At 41.8% G+C, this 24,577-nt stretch overlaps 1 protein-coding gene across 3 annotated transcripts in view; it reads left to right on the forward strand.

The window, feature by feature from the left end:
• The window catches only part of SLC9A2 (solute carrier family 9 member A2), a 98,216-nt gene that overhangs the window by 16,798 nt on the left and 56,841 nt on the right, over positions 1–24,577 (forward strand). For all 3 annotated transcript variants that reach the window (XM_047744722.1, XM_047744720.1, XM_047744721.1), the window contains exon 2: positions 18,816–19,279. In XM_047744722.1, coding sequence (XP_047600678.1) covers positions 18,816–19,279 — 464 coding nt within the window. The remainder of the gene's footprint in view (positions 1–18,815; positions 19,280–24,577) is intronic.

A 24,577-nucleotide genomic window follows, 5' to 3' on the forward strand; every position in this document is an offset into this window, starting at 1 on the left:
TACACACTTTTTTTTTTTAAGATTTATTTATTTATTTATTTGACAGAGATCACAAGTAAGCATGGAAGCAGGCAGAGAGAGAGGAGGAAGCAGGCTCCCTGCTGAGCAGAGAGCCCTATGCAGGCCTTGATCCCAGGACCCTGAGATCATGACCTGAGCTGAAGGCAGAGGCTTTAACCCAACTGAGCCACCCAGGCGCCTCACACACATACTTTTTAAGTCAGTTATGAGCCATCACAAAGTTGCTAGTTAAAAACTAAATATGAAATTTCTGTTTGTGGATGTTTGCCTAGTCTACTCAGCAAAAATAACTTTTCCAGCCTCGTGGTGATAGGCTAAGTCTTTTGGCCCAACTTGTGGAAAGGAAGCTATAATACTGAAAATTGATCTTATCTTGGCAAGGGCCCAGGAATGCCAATAATGAGTCTGAGCATGAAGAAAGGGCTTAATGCATTTGGTAGTGAGGCAAGGGCGGGCATGAATCCAGTCCTAGGCCCAGTCCTGGCTTGGGGCTCAGATAGGATTCAGCTGTCTTCATTGGAAAGGAAAGTCCAAGGCCCACAGTGCACCCCAGAAGTTCTCTCAGCTTGCAAAAGCGAATGTCACCAACTCGCAGTGTGCTGCTTAGAGCCTGTCAGGGAGCTCACCCATTGACAGAAACCTGCTGTGGGGCCCCAAAACAGGGAGGTACCCTTGAGGAGCTGAGCCCTACGCACTTGCTTAAGAAAGATGGAAAGCCAGTTCCATAAGCATGGAATCTCAGTGCTAAGTTGTATTCTCATTGCTCCAGTTCCAAAGTCAGGAGTCTAAAATGAACAGTGAAGAGAAAGGCGATGGAAGGTTTCCCGCCCTCATCTCCGTTGCAGTTTAGGAGCCTCTGAAGGTTGGCTTTTGGATTTGCAGTCTAGACAGGCGGCGGACAGTGTGACCTCGTAGTGCACATGCGTGCCCGGGAGGTGGGTGGAGGAGGATGCCAGGGGTGGGGGAATCCGGCTGGCGCACTGGGGAGCTAGCACTTGCCCTAAACGAAACCCCTGCCCAGCTCCAGCCAGCTGCCACAATTGGGGGACAGAAGGCCCCAGGCTGCTCATTTTTCCGAATAAACTAAACAGAGGATTTTATATGTGCAGACTCTCAATCTCCAAAAGTTATTCAATATTCAAAAAAACACCAAATAAGCAAAACAAGGTAGGCCTGTAGGCCACGACTGCCCACAGCCTGCCAGTTTGAATCCCGGTCCGCACTTTTTCATGTTACGTGACATTTTGCTTCCAGGATTCACACCTGCTGACATTTCAGGGAGCTGATGTAGGCACTCAGGATCAGTTGGAGTTTGTGGAGTTAATAACAGTCCAAGTGAACACCGTCCTCAGAATGGGATTATGTTACAAAAAAAAGAAATAAATAATAGTGGGGACATCCTCTTGCCATTGATAAAAGCAGGGAGGCCATTCTGGGATCCCCATGGAAGAGGCATTCCCGTTTTACACCTTGAATAAGAAGCATGGGTACGGGAAGCAGCGCTGGGAGGGAGGTCAGGCCTCGCGCACGCCCCTCTCACGCTGCCTCTGACCTTTAGTGAAGTCACACAGTAACTTCATTATCTATGAAAGGTAAACTCTGCCGAGAAATCAGATGTTATCCGGACAGTTGTTAAACAATGAAGTGTTGCTTCCCTTCGCTAAAGCGTGTCTTGTCATTCTCAATAAGACAATCTGGTCCCAGGGACTCAGTAGATGACCAGGTCCCATACAAGAGGTGCTTTCCTTTAAAAATGTGTCTGTGAGTAAAATAAGTGATTTTAACAGTTTTAAAGATAATAAAATGGGGTGCCTGGGTGGCTCAGTGGGTTAAGCCTCTGCCTTCGGCTCAGGTCATGATCTCAGGGTCTTGGGATCGAGCCCTGAATAGGGCTCTCTGCTCAGCAGGGAGCCTGCTTCCCCCTCTCTCTCTGCCTGCCTCTCTGTCTACTTGTGATCTCTTTCTCTGTGTCAAATAAATAAAAATCTTTTTAAAAAAGATAAAAACAAGTCAGGTTATTGTGCTGTTGTTCACTGAGCATCATTTAGAATAAACCCATAGGAGTGTTGGCATAATAAACACACGTCCTGTGGCAGATTGGAAAATCATGTCGGCATCAAGTCAGCATGTTAGACCTCATTCAGCCGTGTCTGTTCTTTGATATTTTGCTATGGGCATTTTTTGTAGAAATTTGTTATTTGACACTTTGCATTGCAGAAAATTCTGATTTTTTTCTTTTTATTTTTGGACAGCCCATGCTTTGCACATTTTATGGTTCTTGATCATTTCACCATAAATACGTTTGCCACAAGTATTTTCCCACCTGTCTAATTGGCCTTAAGGCAGTTTTGCCATAAAAGAGAAAATCCTGAAAAATAACAGGAACATTCATTAAAGAAGACATAATGATACGTGAAAAAATTAATTAAAGTGCCATAAGGTATTTGCCATAAAAGTGAAAGCTGTGAAAAATAAAATAGGGATGTTTTAAAGGACATAATTAAACATGAAAAAAAATGAATGATAAAATTCATTGTTAATGTCTTCCTTCATTTGGAGAGGTGTCAGTTTTCCAAATACTAGGATGCACATTTGTAACTGAGCGTTTCTATTGAACTATGAAAGGCTTCTACACTCCTATTCATTCCTGACATATTGTTACATGTCCGTTCAAGAGACGTTCCAGAGTTCTGTGGGAGATGTGTAAGATATATTAATGCTGTAATGCATTTTTAACAGAGCTTTGTTACCATTGTAACCGATGTATTGTTTTCTAGCACAGTATGCAATCCAGGTTTATATTGTCTTATTTCACACTTCCAGGAGGTTTTATCACCGTATTTTTCTATTGAGTCGATACATACTAGTTATCATCCACTATTGAAGACCACCATGACCACTCATCACTATATAGAACACGATAAGTTCTAGCCAAGAGATCGGTAATATAAAAATGGGAACTTTGTCAGTGGAGTAATGAAACCAAAGCGCCAATGGGTATCTTCTATGTTTCAGAGCATAATAGCCTTATGGTCAATTACTTAGCAGTGAAAATGTTTGGAAGTGAAAATGCCTGTGCCCAAGATGTCCACGGTGAAAATCCCAGATACATGTTTCACATCCCCACTCTGAGAGTTGCTTGTCAAAGACCCCGTTCGGAGGCTGTGGATCGGCTGATCAGTTAGTTATTTAGGAATATGTGCATGGTGGCAGCACCTATCAGCAGAGATCAGTTTGAGTCACATCTTTTCATACTTGTTTGCTTAGCAGTGTTTATGTAGCTATATCAATATTTCCTTTTGTTGTACCATAATCATTTTATAAGAATGAGTAGGAAAGTGAGAAACGAAAGTGAAGATTGTCTTCTATTGTGGGAAAAGATACGCAACATAAAATTTACCATATCCACCCTAACAAGTACAATTCGGTGGCCTTAAGTACATTCATAGTGCTGGGCGGTCATCACCCGTCTCTCTCCAGAACTTCTCCATCTTCCCAAACAGAAACTCTGCCCAGGAAACAGTAACTCCTGCTCCTCCCAGCCCCTGAAAACCTCTGTTCTTCTTTCTGGCTCTACGAATTCATCTCTAGGTACTTCATGTAAGTCGAATCATACAGCAATTGTTCTTTTGTGTTCGGTGGAAGTGAAGATTTTAAGGAGGAACAGCATAGCTCTTACAACATAAGCGAAATTGAAGCAGAGGTAGTAGAAGTCACCATCAGTGATGAAAGCATAAGCCTTTAGGGTAATCAGATACAGACCAGTTGGCTGGGCATTTAGTGGTAAATAAAATAACAAAACTGAAGATTATAGAAGATGATAGGAAAGTTGGAGCTAAGAATGTGAGCCAAGGCTGTGATAAGAGGTGAGGCCCACGATCTTTGCTTTCAGATGCTTGAACCCTAGCAACAGCACCCACGGGGGCAGGGTGGGGTGTGTTTTCCCGATGTGCCTATCCAGGGCATGGAGAAAAGCCCTTAAAGGAGAATAGCCTGATCAAAGGGAAGATAAAGAACTTCTCTCTTTCTTGCCATGTTTGTTCCCCTGCTACACACTCTGGGCCAGTGGGACTGCAGAATTGAGTAAACCTTGCCTCCACCCTAAGAAAATGTTCTAGTAGGTGCTGCAGACCCTCAAGTAGATCTGGGAGCTCGAGTGCAGTAAGTAGTCTGCTAAAGGCATCAGCATAGTATGACTGAGGACAGAGAGCCACGTGAGCCACTTGCTGTCCTCTCAAAACATGTTGTTCATGTCTTGGATGAGGAGCATTCCTTTTTCGTCACATCGTTGCCTGCGTTGGGTGGTCCTACTTCCCAATACCTTGAGGTAACTCCCAATTTTGGAGGACAAAGCCTAGCTCATGTTACTCTCCCTCTCTCTTGGGTTTTTTTGAGCACCTTCTAGAAGCCACACTTTGGTGCCTACCTTAGTGAGCTTTGCGCACATTGTTCCCTCTGCTTGGAAGCCCCTCCCACACCTCTTGGCTATGACAGTTCCTACTGCTCAGTTCCTTATGGAACTCCTCTCCAGTGAGACATATCAGAGTAGAGACTTACTGTGGTCCCACTATGACTCACATTTCCCTTTCCATAACAAGCAGGACATTTGTAATGATTTCTTTGACATCCTTTTTCCATGTGGTTGGTATAAACTCCATGGAAATGGAGCCATTTTCTTGCTGTGTCTCTAGTGCCTTGTACACTTGATAATGGTGGGTGTTTGGAAATACATGTGGGTCAATCAATGGCAGAATAAGTGATCATATAAGTTTTTTCTCAGGTTTTAGGAAGGATGAATATTTTCTTTGCAATGATTTTTCTGTAATACACATGACTTCCACCTAATGATTTACAGGCTTTTCAGTCATTTCTCCAACATTATGTGTCTTGAGTACCAACATGGGGTTTTAAAAGTGAGCAGGCCATCTTTCTGCCATCTAGGCACTTTTTTTTTTTTGGCATGGTAGTTATGACTTCGCATTTTGAATCAGGATTTTATAGATGATCTTTATCAAGTTCAGAAAGTTCCTTCTATTAGTAATTTGCAGAGGGTCTGTATGATGGACAGATGTTGAAGTTTTGCTAAACACTCTTTCTGCATCAATCCCATAATTTCTCCTCTTCAGTCTCTTGATATGATGGGTTACACTGATTTGTTTTTTAATATGGAGCCCCATTTGTATTCCCCAAGATAAAACTTTGTCACAGTGTATAAATCTTTTCATATATGCTGAATTTTTTGCTAATATTTTGCTAAGGATTTCTGACACCATCTACCAGGAGGTAGTGTCAGCTCCCACAGGTTTTAGGGGCTCTGTGCCAGGAAAGGCGTTGGAAGAACAAATGTGTATTTCTTCTTATAAATTACCATATCACAGTACTCATAAAGGATATCAGCCTGTTGCTTTATTTTTGTACTCTTTATTTGATTTTGATATCAGGGTAAGACTAGCTTCATGAAATCAACTGGGAAGTATTCCTACCGCTTCTGTTTTTTTGGAAGAGATTATGTAGAATTGGTATTATTTTGTATAATTCACTAGTAAAACCATCTAGGACTAAAGATTTCTTTTTTATTTTTTTAGGAATTTTAAATTACAAATTCAGCTTATTTTGTTTGTTTTTTGTTGTTTATTTGTTTGTTTTTGCTTGTTATGTGGCTCTTTAAATTATCTCCTTCATGTTGGGTAAATTATGGCTATTTGTGTTTTTTGAGGAATCAGTCCATTTCATTGAAGATGTCAAATGTGTGTGTAAAGTTGTTCATAGTATTTCCATACCATCCTTTTGATGTTGGCAGGATCTGTAGGGACAGGTTTCTTTCACTTAGCACAATGTTTTCGAGGTTTATCTATGTTGTAGCATGTACCAATAGGTTGCACCATTTTGTAACCAAATAATACTCCATTTTTTGCCATATTTTGTTTATCCACTCATCAGTTGATGGGCATTTGGGTTGTTTTCACCTTTTGGATGTTATCAGTAATGCTGCTCTGACATTTCTGTGCAAGTTTCTATGTGGACAGATTTTCATTTCTTTTGTATATATACCCCAGAATGACATTTCTAGGCCCAAGAAGTCTGTGTTTATCTTTCTGAGGCATGGCCAGACTGTTTTCCAGTGTGGCTGTACAGTTTACATTCCGAGTAGCCGTGTAGGAGGACCCCTATTTTTCCACATCCTCATGAACATTTTTGAGTACCTGCCTTTTTGATGATAGCCATCCTAGTGGGTGTGAAGACCCATAAGTTATTTAGAAGAGTTCCCAAGTTGAGATTTTCCTGTTTTTTTTTTTTTTTTAAATATGTGACTGATTTCTAGTTTGACTCCATTGTGATGAGAGAATATATTCTGTAAGATTTCAGTTCTTTTAAGTCTACTGAGGTTTGTTTTTGTGGCGTGGGATATGTTCTATCTTGGTATATGGTCTGTGGATTCTTAAAAGTGGATTCTGCTGATGTGTTTGGAGTAGGATTGATGGCCTAGTTTTTCTATCAGTTGAGAGTAGAGTATCGAAATCTTTATAATTGTGTGCTTGTCTCTTTCTTTTGATTCTGTCACTTTTTGTTTCATGTATTTTGTAGTTCTGTTGTTTGGTGCATGTGCATTTAGGCTTGCCATGTCTTGGTGAATTAGCCCTTTCATCATTTTGTAATGGACTGTCCTGTCCTGCTGGTAATTTTCTTTGCACCGAAGCTTATGTTATCGAGTATTAATAGAACTACTCCTACTTTCTTTAGATTAATGTTTATTGATATAACTTTCTCTATTATTTTACTTTCAACCCAGCCTACTTCCCTGTATTCGAAGTGAGGTTTTTGTAGGCAGCATACAGTTGGGTGATACTTTTTAATCTATTCTACTAACAGCTGTCTTTAATTGATGTATTTGGAACATTTACATTTATGTAATTATTGATATGTTTGTTTTAAATCTGTGACTTTATTTTTTATTCTCTGTTCCTTATTTCTCTGTTTTCTTTTCCTGCCTTCCTGTGGGTTATTTGAACATTTTTTGGAACTCTAGTTTTATTTATCTAGTGTTGTGGGGAGTACCTCTTTGTATAAGCCTCTTTAGTGGTTCCTCTAGGAATTATTATATATATGTGTGTGTGTGTGTGTATATATATATGTATATATATACGTATATATGTATTATCTGTACATATTTTTTGTGTGTGTATATATAGACATATATTTATACATAAAGATATGTATTATAACTAATAGTTTACTGGTATAGTCATTTACCACTTTGAGTGAAGTATAGACCTTACCTCCTGTTACATCTTTTTATTTTTTCTAACTTGTCATAGAGTTGGCCTAAACATTTTCTCTATATACGTTGAGAACCACATCAAGTAGTGTTCTAATTTTGGCTTCAGTGGTCAAGCTTAATTTAGAAAATTCAAGAGGAGAAGGAAAAATGCATAGAATTTGCTCATATTTTAATTCTTTCTGTTTTTCTTCCTTCCTGATATTCTAAGATTCCATTGTTTCCTTTTTTGAGAATTTTCTTTAGCCATTATTTTAGGGCAGGTCTGCTGGCAACAAATTTTCTTAGTTTAACTCCAGCTGAGAATGTCTTGATTTTCCCTTTATTCCTAAAGGATATTTTCATTAGATATATAATTTGGGTCCGCAGTTTTCTTTCTTTCTTTCTTTCTTTCTTTCTTTCTTTCTTTCTTTCTTTCTTTCTTTCTTTCCTTCTTCCTTCCTTTCTTTCTTTCTTTCTCTTTCTTTTTCCCCTGCGTGTGAATAATGTTGTGTTATTTCCTTATAGTCTCCATGGTTTCTGACAAGAAATCTGATGTTCTATTTTCCCTCCTGTAGAGAAGGTGTCCTTTCTCTTTGGCTGTTATCAGGACTTTCCCCTTTCCTTTCCTTTCTTTCCCTTCCCTTCCCTTTCCTTTCCTTTCTTTCCTTTTTTTTTTTTTTTTTTTTTTTTGTATGTTTAGAAGTTTTTGACTGTGGGGTGTCTTGCTATAGGTTTCTTTGGATTAATCATATGTGGGCTTATTTGCCTTCTTGATTCTATAGGTTTATGTCCTTAGTCTGTTTTCTCCCTGTTGTTCAGAACGAGTAATTTCTATCATCCTATCTTAAGGTTGACTAATTCCTTCCTGTTCACTGTATTCTGCTATTGAGCCTACACAATTCAATTTTTTACTTCAATCATTATATTTTTCAGTTCTAAAATTTCCATAAGGTTCTTCTTTATATCTTCTGTTTCTTTGCTCAGATCTCCTATTTTTTTTTCATATGTTTCAAGTGTGTTTGTAATTGTTCATGAAACATTTTTATCATGGCAGTATTCAAAATTTTTTGGCCAGATAAATCTAACATCTCAGTCATCATGATAGTAGTATCTATTAATTTTCTTTTTTTTTTTTTTTTTTTTTTTTATTCATTCAGTTTGACATCTTCTTGATTCTTGGTACAATGAGTGATTTTTTTTTTTTTTACTGGAACATGAATATTTGGAGTATTAGTTATCAGATTCTGGATATTATTTATGCCTTCTGTTTTAGATGACTTCTTATGACACTAAGTGGGAGAGGGAGGTGCCATATTATTGCCAGTTAGGGGTAGATTTTCAGGTTCCTCACTTTGCTTGATTGACTACCTGAGGGGGATGCTTCATTACTATATGGGGGCTGGCAATTCTGTATTCTTACTGGTTCTCTCTTGGTACCTATTTGGCTGAGAGGGGTTAGGAGTACCTCCTTGCTGTTCTTCTGGTGGCCTCCACTGACACTCTAGTGGAGTGGTGGCTTCATATCTGGTGGGTAAAAGAGCAAGTCCTGACTCCACTAGGCCTCCTTTGACTGACCTCGGTGACGAGAATGTGAGAGACCTCATTATTGCAGGCTCTGGAAGTCCAGATTCTCCACATAGTCTTACTGGCATCATGGAAGAGAGTTACCACCCAATTGTGAAGAAAGTCCTACCTCTGTGCTTTTTTCTTTCTTAAACCACCTCAATAGAGGGGTTGGGGTTTTCCTTATAGTCTAGTAAACATAGAATCTAGATTCCACACTCAGATTTTGCTAAGACTGAGACCACGGTTTCTTCTTTGGTGTCTGGTAGGAGTAGAGCAGCTATTACCTAAAAGTTTTCTCTTTTTCTACGCTGATTCTTTCCTGGTCCAGTGTATAGATGGAGGAGGCTTTTGTTGGGACTTTTGTTGTCTGTCATCATTGGCATTTCCAGCCTGATGGCTTCTTCAAGTCTGGGATATGAGAGGGAAGAAGAAAACCCAAGAAACTCAAAACTGTGTTGTTTTTCAGATCTCAAGGTCCCTAGCTGGTTTTCCTTCTTCTGGCTACTTTTAGAACCTTCCTTTATTTCTAGATATTGTAGTTTTTTTTCTTTCCTTAGTGGAAGGGTTAGAGGAAAATGCGTATTCCATCTTTCCAGAAGCAGAAGTTGGTTCTTTTTCTTCACTCTTCATTGTCTTACCTACCCCCCCCCCAACCCCACAATCTTTAAAAGGTACCTAATTTGGGCATCCCTAAGTTCTGTCTTAATATTCTCCACTTTTGGGTCACTGTTTGCAATATGTCAACTCCTTTCAAAGAGAGATGATTGCAGCATAAGATCTCCAGGTGTATTTTATAGATTCTTCTTTCTTTTCTCTAGTGCACTAGAGAAAAGTACACTAGTACACTCTTTGACCTATATGTAATTTTCTAAAACTTCTGGATTTGTCTTTGATTCGTCTGTCTCACTGAGAGCTAAACATTGATGAAAAACAATCAGTGTTTTTCTCTCTGCACTTACAGAACAAGTTTGGCCATGAGATGTGTGGCTTTTTCACAGCAAGCAATTCTCCAGTTTTCTGAGGGCACCAACTGGGTGTGCTATAATTCAATTCCATTCTGACATTATCTACCTGGAGTTAGTGTCAGAGCCTATTAATGAAAGGCTCAGTCTCCTAAGACTGTTCCCATTACAGATGCCAATTGTAAGTCACTGTACTTCTTACTGACCAGCTATAAATTGAGGTTCCCGTGATGCCCTCCTTAGGTTCAGTCATTTGCTAGAACAGCTTATAGAATTTAGGGGAACAGTTGTGCTTCCTGAGGTATTACATGAGAAAGGGTATGATAAATAATGCAGATGAATAGCCAGGCAAAGAGTTATAAAGCAAGATCTGGAAGGGTCTCCAGGGCAGGAAATTTTGTCCCTGTGTGGTTGCATTTTATACCCTCTCACCAGGTAGATTTGTTCATCAGCCCTTAACCTCTCTGAGCACCATAGTTGAGGGATTTCTATGGTGCCTTTATCACATGGGAATGATTAATTATTAACTCACCAGCTCCTTTCCCCTCCCCAGAGGATGAGGCAATGAAGCTGAAAGTTAAAAGCTTTTCCTCATGGCTTGGTCTTCCTGGTGACCAGTCCTCATCCTGTGGCTATCCAGAAGCTCACTATGAGTTGCCTCATTGAACCAAAGTCACTTCTGTCACCCAGGAAATTCCAAGGAACTTAAGAGCTCTGTGTCAAGAACTGGGGTCAAAGGCCAAATATACTAAAAGATGCTCCTAGCACTTCTATCACTTAGGAAATCCCAAAGGTTTTAGGAGCTTGGGATGAGGGCCAGGAAATTGAGAATGAAGACCAATAATGTAAATATTTTTCTTGTATCAGAGAATCACACTCTTTTCCCTCATCCAGACCAGCAACATGTTCTGTTGGAACAAGTGTCAAAATGTATTTCGCATGTCACCTCCTTTCATACATACCACCTCTTCAGTGAAAACCATCATCTCCTTCCTGGATTATTGACAGACTGGTGTTCCTACCTCCATTCTTCAGTAGCAGCTAGAATGACCTTATAAAATGGTGAATCTGATTATGACTTTCCTCTCATCAAAAGCTTCCAGTGGGTCCCATTACACTCAAAAAAATATCTAAAGTCTTTCTCATGACCACACGTGCTGTGTACTCTACTATTTTGCTGCCTTTCCATTTCATTTCCTACCATGTTCTCTTTACTCTCCGTGCTCCAGCCATGGTGGCTTCCTGGGTCAGGGTGCTCCCAACTCAGGACCCTTATTCTTCCACCATGTTTCACATACTATGTCCATACAGGGTTTTGTGCAGACGTCACCCATCAGAGAGGCTTTCTTTGACCAGACTGGTATCCAGTATTATCTCATCCTGTCACTTTGCATGCCCTCACACTTCTCTGTCTGCCTTTGTAGGGCTCAGCACTATTTGCCGCTATGAATTTACTGGTTGATGTCTTCATTTGTTTCCCTCCATTAAACTGCAGCCTTCTGGTGCAGTGACTTTCTCTCATTCATTGCTGCATTCCTAGTGCCTGATATGGTACCCGGCACATGGTAGAGTCCCTATAAAGGTATATTGAATGAAAATACGATTGGATGACATTGATCATTTGTACTGCTTCTGAATTTTCCATGTCATATATGATGTTGCAACATAGCATTTTCCTATTGCATATACATGTATATACATACATTACTATGTAATGCAAAAGAACATGTGTGTACTATGTGTGGAATGGCTCTCCTCTTGGACTTTACTTTCTAAGATTATGCATAGAGCCCTTTGGAGTTTGGGCTTCTCTTAAACTTTTTAGTTACATGTTTGCATCAATATTGTCTTTATTTTCAGTGATGGTTAATCATGTCCATCTGGTGTAAAACTCTAATTGGGCAGTTCTCATCCCTTCATTTCCAAATTCCAGTCTCTAGTCTCTTGGGTGGGGCTTGTCTCTGTTCACTCCATGTATGGAAGACATGGAGGGTTCTGAGATACCCTCATTGGCTCCCCCTTACCCACAGAACAGAGGCAGGTCTTCAAATATTGGCTTACCAGGCCTTCTACAGTGGGGTCACTCCCTATTTGATTGGCTCATCTCTTCCTTGCTGTATACACTTGGTAGCCAGGTTGGTGGTGCTGTCCCACTGTCATGGCGCCTAGCCTTTTCTCCGTGCCTTCCTCGTGCCTCTTCCTCCTGAAACTGAAATATCCACAGCCACTTATCTTAATGCCACCTCCTCTAATTCCTTCCTAAACCTCCTCATCTGTAATTTCCTTCCCTTCCCTGCCCCTCTAATACTTGTTACATTTCTTTTTTCCTGTCTTGTATGATAATGACTTGTGTTCATGTCTGATCTTCTGTACCAAATAGAAGCTCACTGAAGATACAGCCCATTTAAGATCCAGTACCAGGTACCTCAGAGCCTTGTGCAGGGAAGGGACTCAGTAGTTTGGTGAACAAAGGTTTAACTCTTTGCTCCTTTTCAGAATTCTTCATGGACAGACTGTACTCACTGTGTTTCTCTTTTCTTTGCAAACAGTCATGTCATTTGGAAAGATCAAATACCACCTAAGGCCTGTTTTGGAATGACTCCCACAGATTTTTAATGTTTCATTTGTATTTTATTTTTTTCCAATTATTTTATTATTATAAGTCCTTTACAACCTCATAAGGGGAGCATTTTAAAAAATCTCTACAGAAGGATTGCAGATTCAGTTCTGAGACCACTGCAATAAAGCGCACATGCAGTAAAACAGGTCAAATGAATTTTTTGGTTTCCCAGTGCATGTAAAAGCCATATTCATACCACACTATAGTTTACTACTAAATGTTTGATAGCATTATATGTAAGATAATATGTATGCCTTAATTAAAAAATACTTGACTGCTAAAAATAATGCTAACCATCATCTGAACTTTGAACAAGTTAAAATCACTGATCACAGATCACCATAACAAATATAATAATAACATAGAAGTTTGAATTATTGGGAGAATTACCAAAATGTGATATAGAGACACAAAGTGAGCACATGCTCTTGGAAGAATGGTGCCAATTGATTTGCTCAAGGACACAGAGCTGCCACAAACCTTCAGTTTAAAAAAAATGCAGTATCTGCAAAGCACAGTAAAACAAATTGCAGTAAGACAAGGTTTGGCTCCATATTCATAGTTGCACTATTTTTGAGTGGGGAGAAATTAAATGTATCTTTCAGCCCCAGCATGTGACTAAATGTTGTAAGAATGTGTGACTGACATAAATCAGTTAATTCTGTTTTGTTTGCTGAATTCCATTCTGTTTATGTATTTATTTCTTTCCATATTCTTATTGTTTGTTTTTACTTATGTACTCAATTTGATTCTATTTATTTTTTTAAAAGATTTTATTTATTTATGTATCTATTTATTTGAGAAAGAGAGAGATCAGGGAGAGTGGCAGAGGCAGAGGGAGAGGCACACTCCCAGGTAGGCAGGGAGCCCCCACGGGGGGCTCAATCCCAGGACCTGGGCTGGAGGCTGATGTTTAAGTAGCTGAGCCACTCAGGTGCCCCTGTATTTATTTTTAGGATTGAATTCTTTCACTCAGTCTTTGTCCACTTAGCATAATCATGCAATGCTAACAGCTTGTTGCTATTTCAGATCAAAATGATGTTTCTCACTACTTCCTGTTTCTCATTACCTATTGCTTACTACAATTCTGTTTTTAAAAAGTGTGTATCTGGTTGCTCTGTGAATTGGGATACACGAATCCAGCATTTTTACCTTTGAATGAACTTGCTTATTTCTCTTAATACTGAAAAACAAATTTAACGTACTCTGTAAATATTTACCTTTATTTCCCCCCAGGCAAATAGGCCTGGCTCATTTTTGACTATTCTTTACGTTAAATCCGGTATTTTCCAGAGTTGCTTCAAGAAGGAGCAGCCTGGGAAGCTAGTTCTGAGTCAGGCTGCCTCTGCTGCCTTTGTTTCCCAGGGTACTCAACACGAGCTTGGAAAATATTGGTGGATCTAATAAACGTCATTATTTTTTCTTTCTTTTTTTTTTTTTAAAGATTTTATTTTTTTATTTGACAGACAGAGATCACAAGTAGGCAGAGAGGCAGGCAGAGAGAGGAGGAAGCAGGCTCCCTGCTGAACAGAGAACCCGATGCGGGGCTCGATCCCAGGACCCGGAGATCATGACCTGAGCCGAAGGCAGAGGCTTTAACCCACTGAGCCACCCAGGCGCCCCCGTCATTATTTTTTCTTTACGCTCTCATAAAATACGGAGCATTAATTGGATGGTTTGTGTTTGTCTGCACCTGGAGGCTGCACTGTCTCTCCAGAGGGCTTTCTTTGTGCCTCTTGCCTATTTCCCATTTCCCACCTGGTGGTGTCACTTGTTCATTAGAACTGTATATAATTTTTGAAACTTTGTATGGTTTCTTGTTATCGTTGATGGTGGTGGTGGTTCTCTGTAATTCAGATTCTTACATTGTTGCCCTTTTGTGGATCCTGCTATCTGGAAGCTTCCTGTCTTCTCTTCCCAGCATTTGACAAATAGATTATTTTAAGTATAATGAAAAATTAGAGTGAATCAATTGCTTTGTACTCAGCTACACAGAGCTCTTTAGCTTTCAGCTCAGTTTGTTTCAACACTTGTATGCAAAGAGAAATTAAAATAGATTCATTCTAAGAGGTTTGTCTTAATGGTGTATTTTGTACGGAACCCTAATCCTGTGCCCCTTATCACTAGGTGAATTTCTACAACAATTTAAATAAAATAAACTTTTTTAAAAAAAGATTTCATTATTTATTCAACAGAGGGAGACAGCAAGAAAGGGAACACAAGCAGGGGGAGTGGCAGAGGGAGAAGCAGGCTCCCAGCTGAGCAGGGAGTCCAATGCAGGCCTTGATCCCAGGACCCCGGATTGCTTAATGACTGAGCCACCCATGCACCCCTAAAATAAAACAAACTTTAAAGTACCCATCCTCGCAGACTTTTATGTGCTAGTAATAAAAAGTGAATGACACAAGTACAATGCCCCAAATACTACTAAGTAGAACTTAGCAGGAAATATAAAGAAGAGACTAAAATGGGGAGGTAACCCACAGCCTAGGGCCAAAGATGCCCTCCACCCCCCATTTTGTACAATCTGGGGGTAAAAATTGGCTGTTATAATTTTAAGCTGTTAAAATCAAAAGAAGAATGATATTTTGTGACATGTAAACTAGTAGGAAATTCTCATTTCCATGTCCACACATAAAGTTTTATTAGGACATAGCCGCTCGTACACTTAGGTATTGTCTCTGGCTCCTTTTGTACTATGACAGCAGAGTAAAATCTGGCCTATGAACTGGAAATATTTACTATGGGGCTTTTGATAGAAAATAGTTAGCTGACCCCCGGACTGAGCAGTAGATTGTACTTGTGGTAGCTCACGTTCCGCCTTGTAAAAACTGTGAAAAAGTTCATCTTGTTTTTCCTGATAACCGATCTATTTCTCCATAACATTTGATGAGATAATGACCCTGGAGAGCAAATTCTGTCTATTCAAGTTCATTTACCCAAGGAAGAGTCGGGGTTGGGGAGAGCTGTAAGTGAAAGCACATTTGCAAATGTTGATTCCTTTGTTTTATTCTGGGAACGAAGAAATTTAAGAAGACTTTTGTTTTGTTTTCCTGCTACGTTTGACTCTCGTCATCCGTACACCCTACATGCTTACACACCAAACCTTCCAGCCCGCAGAGAGCGTGTTATAAGATTTGAGGTCTCTGCTTTATGTTCACCAGAAATCACAGAACTAAGATCTTAGTTGACCACCCTTCCTTTAATCCCTCCTTATTCCTGGAATAACTGGGCAGATCCAGTAACTACCTTCCAGTTTCAAGCAAAAGGTCACTCGGGCCAATCTGGGGGGGACCTGAGCTTTCATAGAAGAAAGGAGAGGAGCGTTTTCAAAATGTAAACACAGGATCTTGTTAAACAGCACCTGCTGGTTTGTTGCTATTCTTTTCTGATATCTGCTGTTAGTTTATATGTTACTTTTCCGACTAGTGTCTATGTTACGAAGTATCCCTTCAGGGGCCAGACGTCCCCCTCCTTGTCCCCCAGCACCTGTCCCAGTGGCCCTTTTGTCTCAGGCCATCCTGCATGTCTGTTTCTGCTTTTCTCCCATTGACTGTGTTTCCAACCCTCCGTCCTTAGGATAAGAACCTCCTTGAAGCCCAGTGACAGGAGACCATATCCCACGTGAGAGCCCTGGGTACCTGGGTCTGTGTGGCAAGTAAAGGAAAGTGAGAGGCCATGCGGAGAAGTGGGAGCCACCAGGGAGAAATGGGAGCCACCATAGTGGCCTGAGTGACACCAGTGAGCCTTGCTCACTCTCTAGTCTGTCTGCAGAGGAATCTGTTCCTTGCTTCTGTGCATTTCTTTAGAACTGTTTCCTTGGGGCACCTGGGTGGCTCAGTTGATTGAGTGTCTGCCTTTGACTTGGGTCATGATCCCTGGGTCCTGGGATCGAGCCCCGCATCAGGGCTTCCTGCTCAGTGGGAAGCCTGCTTCCCTTTCCTTCTGGTCCCCCCATTTGTGCTCTTTCTCTTTCTCTGTAAAAAAGGTAAATAAAATCTTAAAAAAGAACTCTTTTCTCTTGTGTTCTCATGGGGGGGGGACCAGTGTGGGGGGGGGATTCGTGACGTCCCAGGTACAGTGGTGCCTCATCATGGTTACAGTTCTTGACATACTCAGTGTGTCCCCATTTTGCAAGTGAGCAAACAGGGCCCAGGCCTGGTTGTAACCTCCCCATGGTCACGAGCAGCATGGGGAACATTGGGTCTGAGGCCGGGGACAGTCATCATATAGCATCCATCAAGGCCCACGGCACACACGACGCCTTCAGGCTGGGTCTTATTGCCCTGTGCTCCTGAGAGGAGCTGATTTCACTTAGACTCAAGGGGGCTGTTAGGGCCAGGCCCATCCTTATTACTCAGGGAATGTTGCCCAGAGAAGCAGGACTCAGTGTGAAGAGAAGTTACAAAGATGAGGTTCTCAGGGGATGTTCTTTAACTTCTCTGTTCAGCACAGAGGTCAGCAGGGCAGAGGTCATGGGTGAAGGGTGGCTCAACCGGCTGAATACATTTATTCCCCAACAGTGATTGGAGCCTCCGAGAATATGAATAAGAACTTGATCAGAGTGGGTGGGATGATTTGAATCCCCATGTAAAGGTGTTCACATTATTAATTAGAAATTCTCTAAATTTCTTCAAATTAGCAGGATCACTTTTTTGTTGCTTTTCACAAGCTGTGCCATGCCGTGTCTTTAGTACAGTGTGTAGAGTTTTAAGGGTTGGTTTATTAAACTTGCTGTGATGCTAAGCTTCTAAGACTCATTCTGTCATTGTAGTATCCTGTTCCTATAGTTCAGATAACTTCCGTTTGCTGCTTTAATTCTGAACTGTGTGAGGTGCCTTCAGGATGGCTGGCTGTTGTCCTATAAATAAGGGCTGTCCTCATGTAAGCCCTGTCAGGTGACCTTCCTGTGTGAAGTTGCTCCTTAGGTTACCACATGTGCTGGTACAACCCACATTCTGCTCCTCTCCCCCTGCTTCCAGCCCCATCCCCCCAAACATGGTCATTGTATTAAAGCCACACTGGGCTCCACCATGAATTAGGAGGTATTTTCCTCCATTTCTTTTACCTCCTCGGAGGCTCTTCATGCCTTCTCTATGCATTTATTTTTAAAAGATTTTATTTATTTATTTGTCAGAGAGAGAGAGAGAGAGAGAGAGAGAGCGCACGTACATAAGCTGGCAGAGGCAGAGAGAGAAGCAGGCTCCCTGCCGAGCAAGGAGCCCGATGCAGGACTCAATCCCAGGACCCTGGGATCATGACCTGAGCCGAAGGCAGTGGCTTAACCAACTGGGCTTAACCCAGGCATCCCTTTCTCTGTGTATTTAATGTCTGTCCTTTCAGGAATCCCTGCCAGATGCTACTTCCTCCATGATGTTCTTGCTGATTTCCTCCTTCTCTAACCCCTAGAGCTTGTCGGGGACCTCATCACACAGTGTCCTATATTAGAGTAGGTCCTAAACATCAGTTCCTTCACCTTGATTAGAAACTCTGAGACTGGAGATCATGGTGGTTTACATCTCTTAAGTAATAATTACTAGAAGTGCCTTTGAAGGATTGAGTTCGTTGTTTCTGAAGGAGCGGACCTCTGAAAAATGAAACATACTTAGCATTCCAAGTGCACTAGCCTGAAATTGATAAAACACTTATTTATTTGAGAGAGAGAGAGAGCAGGAACATGCATTGGGTGGGTGGGTGGGACAAAAAGAGGAGAGAGAGAATCTCAAGCAGACTCCCTGCTGAGTGCTGAGCCTGACGTGGGGCTCAATCTTATGATCCTGAGATCATGACCTGAGCCGAGATCAAGAGTTGGAAGCTTAACCCACCAAGCCACCCAGGCCGCCCCTGAAAATAAAAATATTAAATAAGTTGCAAACTCTGCTCAATCCCAGAGGGGACAGTGGTAACCTGAAAGCTGGGGTGTGATCCCCCGGCCTTGGCAAGACCCTGTATCTCCTTGAGCCTCAGTTTCCACTGAGATCAATAAATTTTAAAAGATGAAAACAACTTCCCTGCCTTCCTTAAAGTTTTTATGAGGATGAAATGAGACGTCACCTTTGAAAATGTGTTGGAGATCACAAAAGTGCCTCAAATATAAAATCATGTGGTCTTATTTAAGGAAACTTCATTGGAGGTCGACAACAGCTGTGCTGTGTCAGTATGGTGTACCTGCATCATTGAGCTCCTGATATAAAGTTGCATTCATGCCTGACTGTGCTTCTTGAGTAGTTTTAAGATCATCTGATTTTTACGCCATACTCTGTAGCCAGTTATGCTGACCTGGGAGGTTTTGGAATAGAATCTATTGGTTCTGGCAAAGAGAACCAGTTTATCTTTGCCCTAATTCTTGCATACCCCCAATGCTTTGTCTTTATTTTTTCCTTCACAGGTTTCCATCTGTATCACAAGTTGCCCACGATAGTGCCTGAGAGCTGCCTCCTTATAATGGTTGGCCTGCTGCTAGGAGGGATTATTTTTGGGGTTGATGAAAAGTCCCCCCCTGCAATGAAGACTGATGTGTTTTTCTTGTATCTGCTCCCCCCCATCGTGCTCGACGCAGGCTATTTCATGCCCACTCGCCCCTTCTTTGAGAACATTGGCACCATTTTCTGGTATGCTGTGGTAGGGACCCTCTGGAATTCCATTGGCATTGGGGTGTCTTTGTATGGTATCTGCCAAATTGAAGCCTTTGGCCTGAGTGACATCACTCTGCTCCAGAATCTACTTTTTGGCAGCTTGATCTCAGCCGTGGACCCAGTGGCTGTGCTCGCCGTCTTCGAGAACATTCATGTCAATGAGCAGCTCTACATCCTGGTCTTTGGAGAGTCCCTGTTGAATGATGCAGTGACAGTGGTGAGTAGCAGATTCATGCTGTGTCCCCCCAACACCACTGGCCACCCCAGGTCTGCATCAGCTTTCTGACAGTGACAGCAGAGGGGAGAACCACAGGCACCAACCACGCTTGCACAGTCATGCAGCCCTGCACTTAGGTGGGCCCCTCACTTGGTTTAAGGCTCTGTCACTGCTGTCTTGAAGTGCTTTGTAAAATGTTTTTTATTGATTATTTCTGATTGATTATTATACAACGGGCCCCTCACTTTCGGGTTGCACGGGGTTGCACAGACTGTGTAGCTGGTCCCTGCTTACAAGGTCCTGCTGGTATCAGAGGACCATGAAAGCGAGGGTGACCTTTCCTATCTGAGGATTTCTCAGTCGGCATTTTGAAAATGACGGTCTTTGATCAGAATTCAAGGACTTCGGGCCCTTCAGAGTTCTTGGTGAGATGTGATGTTGTCGAGAGTGAACATGCGGAACGGAAGTGAAATGACAATGCCCGCCACGTGCCATTCTGGATCTGGGATGGTTTATTAATTCCTTTATGATTTCAGGCCAGTTTTTCATTACACTCTCACTTTCTGTCACTGCTCAGCCAGCTTATTTCTGATCCCCACCGCTTTCCTGTGAGTGGATATTTATTCAGAAAATGCTAATTTATTTTTAATTCTCACTAATTAACACATAATTAGAGTCAGAGGCTGTTGTGATCTTCATGTGAGCAGAATTTACCTCCGGCCCACTTTCTGAGCTCAGGCAAAGTGTAGGGAAGTGGTGAGGAAGCCTCCCACCCCCACACAAGCCTACAAAATGGTCCTCTCCCAGTGAAAGACACTCCGGTGACCCTGTATAGCTAAACCCATGAGGGGGCGCCAGTGATGCTGTTTTATTGTGTTAGCCGCCATTAACCTCTTGTCAGGGCCTCCTGTGTGCTTGGGTCTTTGTGACCACCTACGTGGTCGTTATTTTTCCCATTTGGTAGGTAAGAAAGTTGAGGCAGAGAAAAATTAAGTAACTTACCTAACTTATATTACTTCGTTTGTTCCTCCCATTAAAATATGATTCCTGATTCATTTAAACGTCAGCGTAGAAACCAACATCACTCCCTGTTAGCTTATAAACAAAATAAAATATCATTTTGAAGGTTGTCCCTTAGCTCCATGTGGACGTTATTATGTAGAAAGTAATTTATTGATAAGGAAATCCCATTTTTTAGAATAGCTGCTAAGATAGCTGTTTTGAGGCAGCTAAGATCCCTCACTCAAGTAACCAAATACACTTCATTTATTCCATTATTCACTAACAGTGATTAGTCATTAACTTACCAATATTAAATTTTAACTGGGAAAGTACCACAGCAAGGAAGACATTTTATAATTTATCCTTATTTCCAGAGGCTTCAACATTTTATTGTGACTTATGTTTGCTATATACATGTTACCCTCGTTGAGGTAGATCGAGGACATTTTCATGAGGTTTTCTTGGATTTCCTTCATGTTCAGGAAACGTTATAAAGAAATAATAACACCCTGGCGCACTTCTTCTAGGGCCGTCCAGCCAAGCCAGCTCAGTTTTAGAGTGACACACCCTGCCTTTACGCTGCTTTCTCTTCTCTTAAAGAATTTCTCATTCAGACACCTCAGTGTCTGATTTTATGGACAGAGAGGGAGGCCTGACCAAGAGAAGGCAGTGGGCCGGATTGAGGGCGCCATTCCAATGCAGGAAGGAAGACAAGGACAGAGAAAGGGCATGGCTGCTCTTTAGATGTGCAATCCCTTGTTACAAGGCCAAAGCCTATAAGTCAAGGACTAACGGTTTCCCGTGAATGAGCCTTCCTCGAGTTAGATACCCTGGGCTCAGAGCCTGTGGACCCTTAAAGCCACAGCCATAAGATAGCAAGGCAAGCCCAGGGGTTTTGCCTTCCTAACATGGAAGAAAAGGCCACCAGGTATGATATTCCTTGAATTGGCTGAATAGTGGGCTGAACGGATCAGGTGTTAGGAATAATTAGAATGACATTGTAAAAAGTGATTATTTTGCCTCCCTTGTCAGGTACCCTCAGAGTACAGAGGTGGAGATGCTTTATGGATGATTCTTTGATGTCTAGTCTTATCTGTGGGAGAGATTTAAGGAACCCACAGATTAAGGAACTCATCATGAAAAGTATGGACCCTGCTGCTCACAGTGAAAATGATGAGTTACTAGGAGTCACAACTAGAAGGGTGAAGATTAAACAGAAAAGATTCGTGTTAAAAAACGTAGTCTAGAGGATGAGTAAAATTATAGGTCTGTGCAATAAATTCTGTCCCCAAATCATGGTAGATTCAGTATGTAGCTAGCAGAGTTAAGGGGAGAAAACCTACCATGAAAATGTCTCCATGCAAAGAGAAATTGACATTATATAAATTATGGTCCGACAGTGCCATTATCCAAGGTTACAGTAGATTGGAATCGATTGGAGAAATGACAGCTGAAGGAATAAAGGTCAGATTTTTAAATGGGATTTTTGTGCTTTCCCTTAGCTTAAATATTAGGCAAAGATCGCTCAGGTTCTCAATTATAAGATCAGTGCTGCCCCTCTGCAGTAGTCCAGAATCAAATGACTTATGTTCATATGGTAATTTCCGACATCATTTCTAGAACATGTTAATAATGCAAACATTGAATAATCAAATGCATTTTTCAAGAACACTTAAAGAATTTCTTCAATAGGCTTGGTTACGGAGAGCTGGTTCTTTGGAACCAGGCTAGGGGTGGGGTTTATGGCCCAGGCATTATGTGCTATGCACTGGAATTTAACTTCAGGAAGCTGGAAGGTAAACAGTAACCACTTGGTACTCATTTTTGCTCTTGCAAATTGCAGGATATATTTTAAATTCCTTAGGCAAAAATGTTTCTTGTATTTCATATTTTTAAAAAAGGGTGACCTGAAAACTATTTTTTTCTGGAACAGAGCTTTTCTGATAAAGAACTGGTATTCTTTGCATCATTGTGTTACACAATTTCACTGAGTTCTTGCACCTTTTAAATCAAAGGTCCAAATAGAGAATTTCTAAATCTTACAATACTCTAGTATTTTAGGATCTCATACTCTACCACTTGAGCTAGCTGAGTGGTTAATATAAGTATTTTAAAAATCACAGTAACGAGTAGAATAACCTGAAAGTGCTTTCCCTTTCCCCTTCCCTCAACTGTTACATTAGCCCACCACAAAACACAGGCAGTGCTGGTATTTCAGTCTTCAAAAAATGCAGTTGTCAAGTTGAGGAAAACTTTGCACAGACCAACTAGAGACATAATTGTAGCCAACATGCCTAGTACACGTGCATATGCATATACATATATAAATTCTAACTTCAGAAGCACTTTCCTACATAGATACCCTTGCAATACAGTTAAAGTATTTAAGAGGAATGAGCTAACTATGGGTTATAGCCAGTGGTAACTGAAAGAATTTTATCTTGATCACTGGGTATCAGGTTCAGTGTAAAGCAGGTGGGAAGGTATGGAAAGCCTTCTGGTTGTCAAGGCAACGTCTCTACCTAAGACATTGCCCTGTAACATTGCCCTGGCTTCTGAGGCAGTAGAATGATTGAACTGGAGCTCCTGCCCCATGTGCTGAAGGTACAGCGCCTGTGACTCAGCTCTGTTCTGTGCAAAACCTGAAGAGCTGTTGAAACTGGCATGTCCCTTTGATCAATTTGATGGACTGAGTTGCCAGAAGATCCCTCTGGAAAAATTATGACTGCATGACAGTGGGAACGTAGGGACCTAGGCCTGATCCACCTTTCGAGTCCTCATAAATGTTCTTGGTGGGGTGGGGAGGGAGGGAGGGGGAGGAGATCTGGGTCCTGTGGACGAAGACTCTCTAATTTTGCTGGGGTAGATCCCCAAGAGGCAGTGCCCACTGTGGAAGATGGCCTGTCCCTGAAGCCTGACTGGATTAGGAGATCATCTTTGTTGCAGGAGGGCAGAGGTGAAGGTGATCTGTGGGGGCTGTAGGAGTTCAGGAAGGCTCTTGAGAGGAACGGTGGCTTCAGCTGGGCCCTGGAAGATGAATAGAGTTTCCCAGGGCGTAGGGGCTGTGTTCCTGCCAAGAGAAACCGCGAGAGGGAAAGCAGGGGCAGTGGTGAGTGATGGTATTAGGTTTTGTGGAGCCGAGATGAGACCCTCTCTCAGACTGAAGGGTATTGGAAAGCAGTAAAAATAAAACAAACAAAACAAAACAAAAACCCAAAACACCACAACCACCACCACCAGGTGTATTAAGCCTTCCCAAAGTCAAGGATTTTAAACTTGAGAGTGACAAATGGAATGGCAGTATTTAAGGGAAGTGAATCTTGTGTTGGCTGGAGGGGGCAATCGAGCAACGGTGAGCTGAGATTTGCTGGTGTGGGCGGGAGTCAGGGAGGGCAGAAGCCTGGGAGTCCGGGGACAGAACTGCAGTGACCAAGTGGCCTGGGGGGGAGGGAGGCTGTCTATGCAGAGATGGCTGGTGGGGAAGCCTGCCTCTCTCTTCTGGCAGCAGGTGGCCATCCCTCTTTGTCCTTGGCTGTTTGGAGACAAGGGGTATATATAGCCCATCTCTGATCCCATCTCCGGAAATGACCACAGTGTGTTGATGTGGACGGAATCCCGCCGGCAGCACGCCTCTGGTTGGAAGTGGGAAGAGGCTGCTATTTGAAGTCCCTTTCTTTTCTGGCAAATGATCCTCTCAATGTTTTTAAATCCTCAGGGGAAGGAGTTGCACTTTTTGTTCCTTCTTACTCAAGTCATTTCCTGGTGCTACAATACCAACTGCTTTTGAGTATCACACTGACGATGATGAGAAAAGAAAAGCTCATTCATTTCTAAGTCCCAGTCCACCACTTTCTTCAACAGCAGCAGATCTGTGCTGTCATCTCCTAGGCAGCATGGAAAAAGCCAGTCATTATAAGGAGTGACCCTTGACCATGAGGAGTTTATGATCCAGCAGAAAAGAGGGGGAAGATGACATAAAACCTGCCAATGTGGTGGGCTCTGATGGACCTTCAGGGAGGCATAGAGCAGAACCGACTTTGCCAAATCCCACTCTGGCTAGCAGGCTCAGAACCTGACTTGTTCTCCCATGCGTAAACCTTGAAAAATGTACCTGGAATGTCAGGAGACCAGGATTCTTCTATCGTATCTGATATTTTGTGTGATCCTGGACAAAGTGCTTCTGGAGTTAGAATTTATATATGTATATGCATATGCACGTGTACAATTTTAGTTTCTCAGAAACCAAATAAGGGCCTAGCATGGCCTGTACCATCAGAGGCCTTCACCCCAGTGTCC

The sequence above is a fragment of the Lutra lutra genome, chromosome 9, assembly GCF_902655055.1.
Source record: "Lutra lutra chromosome 9, mLutLut1.2, whole genome shotgun sequence".
NCBI classification, from domain to species: domain Eukaryota; kingdom Metazoa; phylum Chordata; class Mammalia; order Carnivora; family Mustelidae; genus Lutra; species Lutra lutra.